Source organism: Pseudopipra pipra, chromosome 5, assembly GCF_036250125.1.
Source record: "Pseudopipra pipra isolate bDixPip1 chromosome 5, bDixPip1.hap1, whole genome shotgun sequence".
NCBI lineage: Eukaryota > Metazoa > Chordata > Aves > Passeriformes > Pipridae > Pseudopipra > Pseudopipra pipra.
The window spans coordinates 60,300,668-60,313,686 of record NC_087553.1 but is presented as its reverse complement, the minus strand read 5'-3'; the positions used below and the strand labels follow the sequence as shown (position 1 = coordinate 60,313,686).

The following is a 13,019-nucleotide window of genomic DNA, read 5'->3' as shown; positions in this document are numbered from 1 at the left end:
TATTTGAGACAGTGCTGTGCAGTTAAAAGCAATAATTGAACAAGTCTTTAAATGAAGGGGAGAAATTAGTTTAGTTGCATATTTCTAAACTGAATCAGAGGGAGAAGTAAGAAAAAAAACACAATTTTTTAAAATAAGTGATGTGATTTATTTTTTGAAAAGAGGTAAATGGGTTTATGCCCTAAATTTCAAGGACTTGCAGGAGAGTCAAGCACTCTGTACCCATTGAGAACTACATTTTTGTGTATGTACGGTTTTGTGGGCAGCAGCCGTAAATCCTGGTTTTGAGTGTGGCCATGATAATTTACGAATGCCATGAGTCCTCTGCCAGCTGAAACTTAGGTAGCAAGGGGGTCGCTTGGCTGACTGAATACTTCTGGGATTCACCACCTCTCTGGACTAACCCAACTCTTCACAGGGGTTCAAACACTGAGTTAACACGCTGATGTGTCTTCATATAAGAGCCAAATTCCAGTCTTCAAGGTACGAATCAGTTGCTCAAACAGCAGGAGTGTGGTTAGCACAGGTCTGCCTGTGCAGATGAATGGTGGTAGAGCTGCTCTGTAGTATTGGCTGTAGCCAGCTGCAATGAAGTTTGACTTACGCAGTGATAATGGACATCGAGCAGTCAAAGAGAGATGTTTTCTTCTGGGCCTTCCTTTATCCAATTCAGTGTGCTGGGTCCTGGGGCTCAGGGGCAGTGGGAGCGTGTGTGTGAGGGTTCTGGTTGGCCTGATGCGGGGCGGGTTGTGGGCCAGAGAACTCTTCGGCTTTTTGCACTGAGTGAAGGAGCGGACGGGAAAACCCCCGGCACTGGGCCGGGTACGTTCTTCCCTCGCCCTGCGGGCACCAAACGCCCGCGCTCGCGCCGCCGCCGAGAGCACGGCGGTGCCAGTGCCCGCCCCGCCCAGCGCGCAGGCGCGTTCCCCGCGCGGCGGGGTCGGGGCGGGCCCGGGCGGGCGGAAGCGGCGGCGGCGGCGGGGGAGATGCTGGCGGCGGCCGCGGGGCGACGCGTGGCCTGCGCCGTGTCCGGCGGCGTGGACAGCGCCGTGGCCGCGCTGCTGCTGCGCCGCCGAGGTGCGGGGCGTCCGGGGGTGGGAGAGCCCCGGCTCCGGCTCGCTCCCGCCGCGCTGTGGGGGCCTCCCTTCCCCTCCCCGTCCCCTCTGGGCCGGTCCTCGTCTCGGGCAGGGCACCGCGGGGAGCCGGGTGCTGATACGACATATCATCCTGTTAGACTGCCAGAAGAGCTTGGTTTTAAGTTAGCTGTTAGCTACAGGAAAGAACACAGCCATACAATAACTATACTGTAAAGCTTAGTGGGATGTTTGCTTAGCACGGGCTAATCGCGTCTTCTGAAGGAAGCAGTTAGTCAAGAAAGTCTTGGGAAACACAGGTTTTGGGTCCAGGCTGTAAGAATTTAACTTTTTAAGTGATTCTTACCTTCGTTTCATAGGCTACCAGGTGACAGGCGTGTTTATGAAGAACTGGGACCCCCTGGATGAACAGGGAGCTTGCACCATTGACAGAGATTGCGAGGATGCTTACCGGGTTTGCCAGAAGCTCGATATTCCATTTCACCAGGTTTCCTACGTGAAGGAATACTGGAATGAAGTATTCAGGTAGAAACACATTTACAGTAGATGGTATTTCAGTATTTTAGTGTGGTACTGTGTTATGGCGAAAAGCAAGAATGGACAGATAATGGGCAATGGCAATGCATTGCAGTATTGTCAGTGCTAAGAGGAAGTCCTGAAGCCTGTTAAATATTGGAGGAATTATTTCTCTCTGATTTGTACTTAGGTCAGAATTTATATCCTAGTTTTAGTATGTTATTTTTAAAATCAGTAGAGGATTTCTCCCTAGTTGTGCGTGTGTAGCAATTGGTTTGTTGCAGCTCATGTCTTCAGCTACCTATGTACTGGCCCAACCTTATTGCAACCTGAAAAAAACCCATTTAATAGGGTGCTATTATTTATTATTGTCTGTGTGCGTAACTTAGGCAGTGCATTTTACATAATATGTACTGAATCCAGTTTACCACAAAACGATCATGAGCTAACCTTTCTTCTTTAAACTATGACAAATTTGAAATTGTTTAGACTCTAAAGGGAGTGCTCAGATTTTCTGTGAATTTGTTGCACTTTAAGGGAAGTTCTGCATTGGAAAGGCTGAGAGTTTTTCGTGGGGGAAAGGATAAGAAGGGACACATTAGTATAACAGCATAATTGATCTTTATGCACTGAACATAAGTACATAGAAGTTGTTCCCTGATCTTCATCGTTCCCCTTTAAGTAGTACTGTTATTACTGAGGAATAACCTGCTACTTCTACTGCATGTTGAAATGACATCAAGCTGAGCACCAAACCTTTGGGCAGTCTGAAGAAAATAGCAGGACAGCCTTGTTCTGAGAAAGTTCACTCAATTTTTCCCTTTCGGTGTGAGAGAATGAAAAGTGTTATCAAGCTTCTTGAGGTGTGTGGGGTGTCCATAAATGAACCAAAGTCCACAGAAGTTCAGCTTTGCTTTTGCTTCTTGCCATTTATTAGTACAGTGTTTCCAAACATTCTGTTACAAATGTCTTTCTTTGTTTCAGAATCCTTTTTTCTTTAGTGTCATCAATGACCTTAAACTTACTCCTCTGGATCTCTTTTTAAAGGGTTAATCATCATAAAACAGCTTTTATCACGAGAACTATTCCAGGTCTTGTCTTTTCCATGGTTTGTGCAAAGCCTTTTTCAGGTCTTTACATCAGAGAGAGATCCAGTAGGCATCCTTCATTGCCCTTTCTCTAGTTCTATGCTTTACTAGAAGCGCTGAAATAATGTGACCCTAGCTTTATGTTGAGCCCTATATAAAACTTCCAGTGTACCATAAGAGTGTGGTGCTGAGCCAACAAGAGGGAGGCAGCTCTGGGTAGACCCAGGTGATTTAATTATTAGTATGAGTTGTTGAATTCAGAACTTCTGAATAAGGAGTTAGACAAAATAAAGGACACATTACTTTATTTCCTATTTATTGATGTAATGTATAACATGGTAAGGAAGAAGCAATTGATTCTGTTCCAGGTGGTGAAAAGTAAAACCAAATACTAGGATTGCTGTTTTTCTTTTAAATCCATTCTGTGCCCTCATTTCCTCTTGACTTCACTGGCTACTGAGGACAAGCAAAATAATGCAATGATTAGGCCTTTTGGTATCTCAGGGCATTGCTGTATGCTGGTTTAATTGCATTAGTTATTATTTCAATGTTTTCAAGCAAGTATTGCTAAGTACTTTAATTATGCAACAGTGTAAAACTACAACATAAGTTTGAGAAACTTTGAATTTCTAGAAGGAAAGAAAAAGGTCAGGAAAAAGTATGTAAAATTAAGGCCCATGACTAATTGGTTGTGATGACATTATTGCAGATGAAGTTACTGTCTGTTCCACTGTGACACAGTAACTCCTGGTGTGTACTGCACCACATTGCCCTTTGAAGAATGAAATATGGTCATTTAATTCTAAAAGTAAATATTTCATAAGAGATGAGTAGGATATGCACAGTGGGCAGCCATGTCTGCCCTGAGGGAGTATTAATTTAATAAAGCAAGGTTACAAGATTATAAATGATCATTTGACCCTGTTCTCAGCGCACTTTGGAGAAAATCTTCCAAGCATTGTTTTTTTGCAGGTTAAAATCTAACAGGTATTTTATTTCTGACATAAAATGCTTAGTATGATGGGAACTCAGCTTCTCATGTTTAAACAGATCGCCCAGTCTCAGATAGTATTATGCATGTTAATGATGTTGATAGACTTTGAATCTTTATTTTACAGTGACCTCTTAAAAGAGTATGAATTGGGAAGGACACCTAATCCTGATATTGTGTGTAACAAGCACATCAAATTCAACTACTTTCTGCATTATGCTATGGATAACCTTGGTAAGGAATTTTGAAATATGTCAGTACAGAGTGTGTGCCCTGGAAATGCTTACAGGATACAAACTCTTTAAAAAGTGGGGAAAAACATGAGTTTGTGTGCATGCCTAACTCACATATCTCTGCGGCAGTATTTCAATAATTGCAAAGTAATTTGGTTTAGGTTTGATTTTACAAATAGAATCATGCATGGTTCAGGTTGGAAGGGACCTTTAAAGGTCATCTAGTCCAGTCCCCGTGCTCTAGGCAGGGACATCTTCCACTGGATTAGGTTGCTCATGTGTAGGAACAGATTTAATTCAGGGACGTGCATTGACCTGACCATTAAGTTTTACATTCTTAGGTGGTCCTTAAAGCACAGAAGCACAAGTACTGGCATGCTGGTGAATAGTTTACATTATTTAAATAGCAGGAGTACGACTATTGTCAATATAAGACTCCTCTATAGGTTTTCTTCTTTCATTGCTTTCTGCCTTTCTTACTGGATGTTTGCAATCCTGTTTTGAACTGTGAATTTCAAGTACATGCCTTTGTATTTTGTTTGGCTTGTGTTTTCCTTGATAGGAGCAGATGCAATTGCTACTGGGCATTATGCTAGGACCTCCTTGGAGGATGAGGAAGTGTTTCAACAGAAACATGTTAAAAGACCACAGAGGCTTTTCAGAAACCGTTTTGAAGTTAGAAATAGTAAGTGGTGTCTTCGTTTCATGTTTTGTCCTAGATACAAAGAAGAAATTTAAACTATATTTGATGTCACAGAATCAAGGATGTTTGTTACCTTACACAAAATGATAACCAGTTAAACCCCAGCCTTTGTAGAAGGTTGGTTGTGCAAAAGAGCATATTTGCATAACTGAAAATGACCCTGACTTGTCAAGTATTACATTTTCTGTTTTAAGAGCTAGATGAATGTCTGATCTATAGTGAGAAGCATGCCATACCCAAAGGGAAAGAAACTTGCAAACTATCACTATGCAAAGCTGCCATGGTGATGTTTTTGCGTTACAGGTTCCCCACTTCGATTTGTTTGTTCTGGGCTTAAAGAAGTTTATTTTTTTCTTTGTTTTAATTTTATTTCTGGAAAGTTGAAATGACCCCAGCAGAACCAACATATACAACTATACATGTGAACCAACTATACATGTGACAGACTATGATTCACAGTTGTAGTGTTTTGTGATATTCTAAACAGTCTTCTTTGGCTTTTTACTGAGATTTTGTATTACTAGTTGTGACTGAACTATTGGCCTGTGGTTTGTGTTCATTTGAATCAAGAAACACATAAGTAGTGTTTGTACAACAGCAGAGCTGTTTGTTTTTAAAGGGAGTGGACAGAACGTGACTGAAAAACTCTAATTTTGTTTGATCAGGGCAATCAGAAGATTGCACCTGTTTTAAAGAAAAAAGTCAAACTCTCAGCGTTGGGAATAACTCCACTGATTGTTCAAATCATTGATTTATATCAGGGAGATTTCAGGGCAAAACAGTGTGTTTTTGAGGAACAGTATACTCTAAGGTATTTTAATCTTCATTCTGCCTTTCACATAAAATGTGAAAATTGTTTTCATTTTTTTGTGTTGTTGATGTCCTTTCCAGTGACATATGCACTCTTACAATAGATGAGACAGTGTAAGACTTTGTAAGATTCTGCGCAGTACAAAATCTGAATATTTCTAGATCTTTTTAGTGGTGAGAAAATACCCAAACATTTTCAGTTAGATTTTGAAAAACTAGTAAAATACTGTCTTTAACATATATTTGAAAATAATAAACCTAAAATGTTGTTTGTCAAAATACTAGAGGAAGTTGAGCTATTAATGGTAGTTATGTTGAGATGCTTTATGTGTTTCACTTTGCAGCTGTGAAACTCCTTCAAGGGGCTGACCTCTTTAAGGACCAGACCTTCTTTCTAAGTCAGATCTCACAGGATGCTTTGAGGAAAACCATTTTCCCTTTAGGGGATTTAACAAAAAGTTTTGTAAAGAAGATAGCAGCAGAACATGACCTTCATCATGTGCTAAAGAAAAAAGAGGCATGGTAACACTTAAACTCTTTTGTTTTGTATTTCTCTCTAAATCAGGCTTTCCTGAACTTTTTGATCTTTGATCTGTGACAACTTGTCTGCTTCTGAGCACCATAATAGAATAGGTTGGGAAACATTTTTCTTTGCTGTCTACTTCCTTAAAAGTACTTTTATGAGTTTGTGGTTAGTTGTGTATTTTAGCTTGCAGATATTTTGTCTGCTATTGTACCTCAGAAGAACTAAGGTGAAGGTGAATGTGTAGGATGCTGTGAGCCTGAAGGAAAGCATCCTCTGTCACAGCAGTGGAGAAGCCTTTGGTCTTTACTCTTCATATCTTTTAATGGCTTCCTCACTATAATTGTTTTTTGGTATGTCTTTAGAAATTGGATCATCCTGTTTTTCCACAGTTACTTTTAACAAAAAAAAGTTATGTTTCTCTGAGAAATAACACCTCATGAGTTGATCTTAAAAAATGTAGTGGAGGCAGTAGTTGTATTGCTGATGCTGTCTTGATTGCTTTTCATGTTTATATTCATCCTCTGTAAATGGGTATTTGAAGAATGTAGGCAGTAACTGAAAGGAAAAGGAAAACCTATTTGTTTTTGAAAGTTTTTTTCAAGCTATTATTAGTAGATATTACTTCAGATGTTTTTCTCTGCTTTTATGGATTCAATTCCATGTTTCCTTTTCAGAGTATGGGAGTCTGTTTCATTGGTGAAAGAAACTTTGAAAATTTCCTTCTTGAGGTGAGCAGCACTAAATCTGTGACAATCTTTGTTTTGTTCTGGTGTTCAGTTTATATAAAAAATCCGCAGCAGTTTGTGGCCCATGCGTAGTGATGTCCCATCTCCCTTTGAAGTGCCAGGCCTAGGCAGAAGCTCACACCAACAGCTTGTAGGAAGTATCATGCCTCTCCACCAGCAGTCAGTCACTCACTTTCTGTAGCAAAAGGAGTGAACATGCACTTCTTTGTGTGCCAGGCTCTGACAAATGGTTGGGATGTGAGTGGGGCAAATGGCTGAATCCTGTTGTCCCCTGGCATGTGTGAGAATGGCAAAGTGAAGCCTAAAATTATTTCTTAAAAGGATTGCTCTTCCTACTTTTCTCTCTAGAGCAGCATCAAGGAAAAGTTGCTTGGGCAGAGTTTGTTTCTTGAAAAACTATTTTTAAGCTTCAAGAGAATGTAGTGATGGAATCTAAAATATACTGTGAGGTTTTCTTGGGTCATCTTGTGACTTATCTCTTCCTCTTTGGTAGTATTTGGAACCTCAACCAGGTAACTTTGTTTCCATTGAAGATAAGAAGGTGATGGGAACACACAAAGGTAATTGGCTAATAGCTTGCTTTTAGGTAAATGGAACAATACTGCTTATATTTAGAGGCACCAATTTTGTGAAATTCCAGAGAAGTCTGCAGGTTTTCCCCAAGTTTTTGTTAAATTGTGGAAACTTGCTTTACACTATATAGAGCTTTAAACTACAACTGATTATTGATTGATTATTCCATGTTGCAAGAAAATAAATGATAATTATTAGAGTTGCTCTGTTGATACTGATTGTTATTTTAATACCAAGAGACCATTGTTCACTTAATTCTTTCAAAATGACTGTGCTTCCAGGTTCTTTAGTACCTAAACTTTGCAGAAAAAATGCACCATGAACCTCAGTGATGCTCATCAGGACATCACCAAACATGGGCAGCTTAACTTTCCTTTTCTCCTGTGTGTCCTTCCTTTGCTGTCCTCAGTTTGAGCTGCCATAACCGAGCTCCTCTCCCAAGTAATTTATGGTAGTAGGATGTTGCACTGGTACATAAAAGTAAGGGAAACTGGCAAGACTGAATGGTAGCAAAACCACAAACTGAAGCTGAAATAAATGTTTTTATTTTATAAAACCTATGAATGCCATAGTTGAAATGGACTAGTGTGAAATCATGTGCTTCAGGTGCGGATGAAAACTTTCAAGTAGATGTTAGTTTAGTTCATAATTGGCCCACTTCTCTAAGACAGCTTGGTTTGTTCTTTGTTTAGTGGTAAAGTTTGGGGAAAATGATTTTAGTGTTATTTTTCTGAAAGTAAAAGATTAAAAGTTGCTAGCAGCTTTCCATTTGCATCTTTCCTTAGGTTGGTTCCTCTACACAATAGGCCAGAGGGCTCGGCTGGCAGGCCTCCAGGAAGCTTGGTTTGTTGTAGACAAAGATGTCAGCACTAGAGATGTCTATGTGGTGAGTTAAAACACTGGTGTTGCAAATGACTAATGCAAGGAATTTTGTGTCTGCTGCTGTATGGAATGTGATCCTAAGCTCGGCAGAATTCTTGGCTTTTCTCTTGGAGGAAACAAGAACCAACTAGTGTAGCATCAGCCGACATGAAACATCTTATCCAAAGGGGCTTTTCTTGAGTAGCACATTGGTTTAGATTTTGTCATAGAACTTTTCCAAACAAAGGGCAAATACTGAAAAGAATCAGTTGGTCTACTGAGCTCTTATTTTCTACTCTAAAGCATGAGGGTTTTGTCATAGTTAGTATGATAATAACTTTTATAAAATTATAAAAGTTGTTATAATAGGGTTTATAAAAGGTGTAATATCTTTGTTTATGTATTGCTGCTTTGTTTTTCTAGTAAAAGAATTAGTAGCCAGTAATACAGTTTTACCATTTTGAAAACTCAGGCAGAATATATATAAGAATATATATAATACTGCAGATAATTGGTGTGTTAATGGCTAATCATATGAGATGACTTGGAGTTCTGCAGCTTGCTAGCATTGTTAGTGTTTCTTGCTGTTCGTGCAGTTGTTATTCTTATTTGATACTGATGTGATTATAGTGAAGGTGTTCTGCTACTTGTTGATGTGCCAGTGGTGGTGGGAGACTATAAACAAATGAGAATTGAGAAGAAACAGACAGGAGCACTAAGAAAATTTTGTTATGCCCTACAGTAAGGTTGCGTGTGTGCAACACTGTTGTTGGGGATGTGTTCATTTGGAAAATTGGAGAAGAGGGAGGTAGCATCTTGCTGAGATAGGAGAAAGGAGGACAGTAGACTTCTGAACACAACCTGAAGAAGGCAGAAACATGGTTGGAGGGAAAAGAATACAAGAAGTGACATGACTTTAAAATGCAAAAGACTGACAAATAATTCAGGCTTACTTTAGCCTACTTTAAGTGATAATAAATGCTTGCTTTCTTACTTATTTTGCCTTCATTTTGATATGGCTTGATGCTTCCTCTATATTTCATGCTTTACAAGTTATACACTCTGGCAAAAACATCAGCATTAAATAAATGTGTTTTAAGGCACCATCAAGAGACCACCCTGCTCTGTACAGAGACCTCCTGCGGACAAACCGAGTGCACTGGATAGCAGAGGAACCTCCAGCAGAGCTTGTTAGAGAGAAGATGATGGAATGTCATTTCAGGTTTCGGCACCAGATGGCACTGGGTAATCAAACCTTGTTTTATTTTTTCTTTTGCTTGATTTGTTAAATTCTGGTAGTGTGTTAATGCAGTTTTGCAGAAATTGTTGAAATGTTTTGGCTTGTCTTTCTGTAGTGTCTTATAAAACGGTGTCTTGACTTAGATCTGTTTAGCCTAGTTATGAAGGTTTTTTAATGTGAACATAGGGATTAACTGTCAGGTGTTTGGTCATTTTCTGCCTAGTGCCTTGTGTCCTTACTCTAAACCAAGATGGGAGTGTGTGGGTAACACTAGTGAAGCCAGCAAGAGCTATCACGCCTGGACAGGTAAGTTATTAGAAGTAGTTTTCTGTCCTTTTTTGTGTTTTAGCTGATCTGGCTAATAAAACAGAGTAGCTTTTTTATTAGCTGGAGTAATTATTATTTAATACTATTTTGTGTGGTTTGGGGTTTTTTTAAGATTTAGTCAGAATAAATGAATGTGCTCACTATCCAGCAGGTCTTGCAGAGCCTTGAGTTGGTCACCATGCTGTTTGCAGCTGCTGGAAAGACTCTCCCTGTGTTTGTCTCCTAGTTTGCCGTGTTCTACAAGGGTGACGAGTGCCTGGGCAGTGGGAAGATCCTGAGGTTGGGCCCATCTGTGTATACCATGCAACAGGGCAAAAACCGAGGGGAAAATGCAAAGAAGGAAGAGGTTGACAAAATAGAACCAGCAACGTAACACGTGGCATTGTTTATTGAAGGACTTTGAAGAATTTGCTGCCTGAGAATAATAAAAACTGTAATAAATGTGGCTCCTGTTGATCTCTATGTTCTTAAGGCCAGTTGACCGTAGAGTCCCAGCTCTTGACTGTTGGCACTGAATGAGTTTAAAACTAAAGCCAGTGCAGTGCAATTTTGCTGACTGTGTGGTGCTATTTATGTTAATACATATCAAGGGATGTCTTAAATTGTTAACTGTAATAGTAGCTACACATGCAAGAATTTTAAGATTAAAATCATGTCTGAAATCATAAATATCTCTTATGCAGAAATGAAATGCCTTTTTTTCCCCCTTATTTAAAGGTACCTATCTCTAGTAAAGTACGTATGTTGTTTTACACTAAATGTATCTTTGTGCTTTGTACTGAGGAAAAGGAGTGAAAGGTGTTCAAATTCAGCATTTTGAATTAACTGCAAGCAAGAGATATTTATCTTTAATTTTATATAGTTTTATAAAAAATGCTGTGGATTCTTAAACTGTATTAAGTAGTGGTTTCCCACGTTTACAGAAATCAGAATTACAAATCTTAGGGACTTAAAAACAGTCTGGAATGTTAAATGTTTTCACACAACTGACTGCTAACTGCTGAGGGCTGAGGCTGTTTGGTTTGTCCCCTGGAGAAAAGAGTGCATTGTTGTGCTTCAGAAAAATGCAAATTTGTAGGAATTTCCTTGCTGTGTATCTGGCTTAATATAGACCTGATAATAATTGGATCTTGCCGTATCTCAAAATTAGGAAGAGCTGAATACCCCACCAAATTATGTTTATAAGGATTGGGTGCATATTGAGGACACCCTAAGCTTATAATAAAACTTTATTACAGCAAGTCAACAAAAATGAATTCCTAACTGTCTCCAAAGTACAGCTCTGCAGGAGCAGGACTTTCCAGGTGAGTGTAGAATTTTGAGATTTACATCCACTCTGGGCAGTAGGAAAGCTGTAGAATGAATAGATCTTTTCAGCAGATCTGAAGGCTTGGATTACACGTACATCCTTTTCTTTTGTCTTGGTGTCTTCTAAGAATTCCTTTTGTTTCCTCTGCTAAGAAAAGTAAAAGGGAGAGAAGACTTTTCAGTGTCTACCTCCTGATCTGGCAAACTTAAATACAGTTCAGGGAGCCCTAGGGAAAAAACCTAGACAGTTAAAATCTTACTTGGCATTACAGTAGATCTACTTGAGAGGGGAAAACCATCCTTTTTCACTGGTGCTAAAATCAATTAAATTTAAATTCTGTCTTTAGATCTACTGTCCATCCATGTGTAGGTTAACAGTAAGGACAATTTATGCTTCATGTGAACTCCTGATTTGTATTAGGTTAGTTGTTATGGGTCCTGGTCATGACTTTTATGTGGTTTTATGTGGTTACATTGCAAAATGTAGAATTAATTACTTAAGGAGTTAATGCTCTGTGTTGTCCTCACCTGAGTTTTGCCGCAAATGTCCCAATTAAAATCTTAACAAATGTTTTGTGTTATACTAGTGTGGTTTATACTACTATGTCATCTCACAATCTGCTTTGGTAGAGATATGTTCAACTGTGAGGACACGAAAAAGGACATAGCCACCTGTGACTCCTGGATTTATTAATCTGCAAGATTAGTTCTCAGAGCTGCCTAAAACTGTCTGCTTCTGGGCGTGCCCAAACCCACCGAAACATGTCAGCCTGGAGACATTGTGGTACCCAACTCTGCGCAGGTTGAAGGAACTAAGATCCATACAACTGGTTCCCATCACCCTTGGGTTAAACTCAGTTGCTCTTAAACAGTCCTCTGAACCTGGTCTGAAAATGTTTTCTAGGCAAAAAAACCTGCTTGTTGGATTTGGATAGGCTTTACAAATGCTTTAAGAACAACAACAAAATCACCCAGTAATTTTGATAAATTTGCTATTTTTTTCAAGAAAATGTTCATCCTGCCCTATAGGCTCAGTAGTTACTTGTGGTTTTCTGGGCTTGAGTATTGCTTCAGTGATGGATGGAGCTGCTGAGTGGTTTGAGCTCTGCTGTACTGCCTGGGTGAAGAGCTGCTTGCTCAGGACACTGCTTCTCAGGACACTGAGAAGGCACCTCACTCCAAGGATGGTTCTTTTATGCAGGAGAATGTGTTCCCTGCAGCCTGAATGTGTTTCCATAACGTTTGAGGACAAAAAAGTCTTTCGTCACTATTCTTCAGCTCTTTCTTTTTTTTTTCTATTTTCTTTTTATCTCTATCGGATGGACTCTTTTCTTATAAATCCCATTCTGAGGACAAGATTTCCTGGTATATTATCCCTGGGACGGCTTTGCTGCTGAATTGCTGGTACAATGTCTGGTGCATCCCAAGCCCAGTGGATTCAGGGCGCTTGCTTGGCCTCAGGCACAGTCGGTGCAGTATTTTTTAGTGCTTTTAATACTGTTATGGTGAATTTAGGAGTTCTGGCAACAAGATCCCAGGTTTGCTGAGAGCCACTGAGCCAGTGTCTCAGAGCAGGAAAGGGTAGCCATGTCCTTCTTGTAGCATAGCTGGCATGGGATGCAATGAACATCTGCTACAAATCCTGCAGGACAGAGACTTTTTACATATGCTCTGCTTCCCTCATTTTGTTTAAACATCCTTTACATTGGATACGGTAGCAATCCAGGATGGCTAATCTGGAAATTCATAAATTAACATGCTGCTCTTCAGTGGAAACCTCTCTAGCAATGGTCTCCATTCACTTTTAAGGCTCAGGGACTTTGATTTTTATCATCAGAGCTGAATGTCATGGTTCTGCTGAAGAATCCTCATCTGAGGTAGAGATGAGTATAGGCACTGTTTGGTTAGTACAGACTCATTGTCTGAGAAGGGTGGAGGCTTCTTCTCAGCTTCTGTGCAGCACAGCCTCTTGCTGTGGTGATAAGGAAAGACCTTTGACATCA

At 39.8% G+C, this 13,019-nt stretch overlaps 1 protein-coding gene across 2 annotated transcripts; it reads left to right on the top strand.

The window, feature by feature from the left end:
• Nucleotides 1-949: 949 nt before the first annotated feature.
• TRMU (tRNA mitochondrial 2-thiouridylase) lies at nt 950-10,153 on the top strand. 2 transcript variants are annotated; one of them, XM_064656269.1, is made up of 11 exons: nt 950-1,077; nt 1,454-1,619; nt 3,817-3,923; nt 4,485-4,607; nt 5,780-5,952; nt 6,636-6,689; nt 7,201-7,267; nt 8,066-8,166; nt 9,242-9,386; nt 9,605-9,687; nt 9,935-10,153. In XM_064656269.1, exons 1-11 carry the CDS (start codon nt 987-989, stop codon nt 10,079-10,081), a joined length of 1,257 nt encoding a protein of 418 aa, XP_064512339.1. In that variant the 5' UTR covers nt 950-986; the 3' UTR covers nt 10,082-10,153. The 2 variants fall into 2 exon arrangements, with proteins under 2 accessions (XP_064512339.1, XP_064512340.1); XM_064656270.1 differs by lacking the exons at nt 950-1,077; nt 1,454-1,619; nt 3,817-3,923 and having other exon boundaries at nt 4,488-4,607; nt 5,839-5,952.
• The last annotated feature ends 2,866 nt before the right edge of the window (nt 10,154-13,019 follow it).

Excerpts from the sequence above, each read along its gene's own strand:
- TRMU (XM_064656269.1), top strand. The coding sequence starts at position 987 with ATGCTGGCGGCGGCCGCGGGGCGACGCGTGGCCTGCGCCGTGTCCGGC. Across the intron at positions 1,078-1,453 it reads GCTGCTGCTGCGCCGCCGAG|GCTACCAGGTGACAGGCGTG; the intron begins GTGCGGGGCGTC and ends TTCGTTTCATAG. Across the intron at positions 5,953-6,635 it reads ATGTGCTAAAGAAAAAAGAG|AGTATGGGAGTCTGTTTCAT; the intron begins GCATGGTAACAC and ends TTTCCTTTTCAG.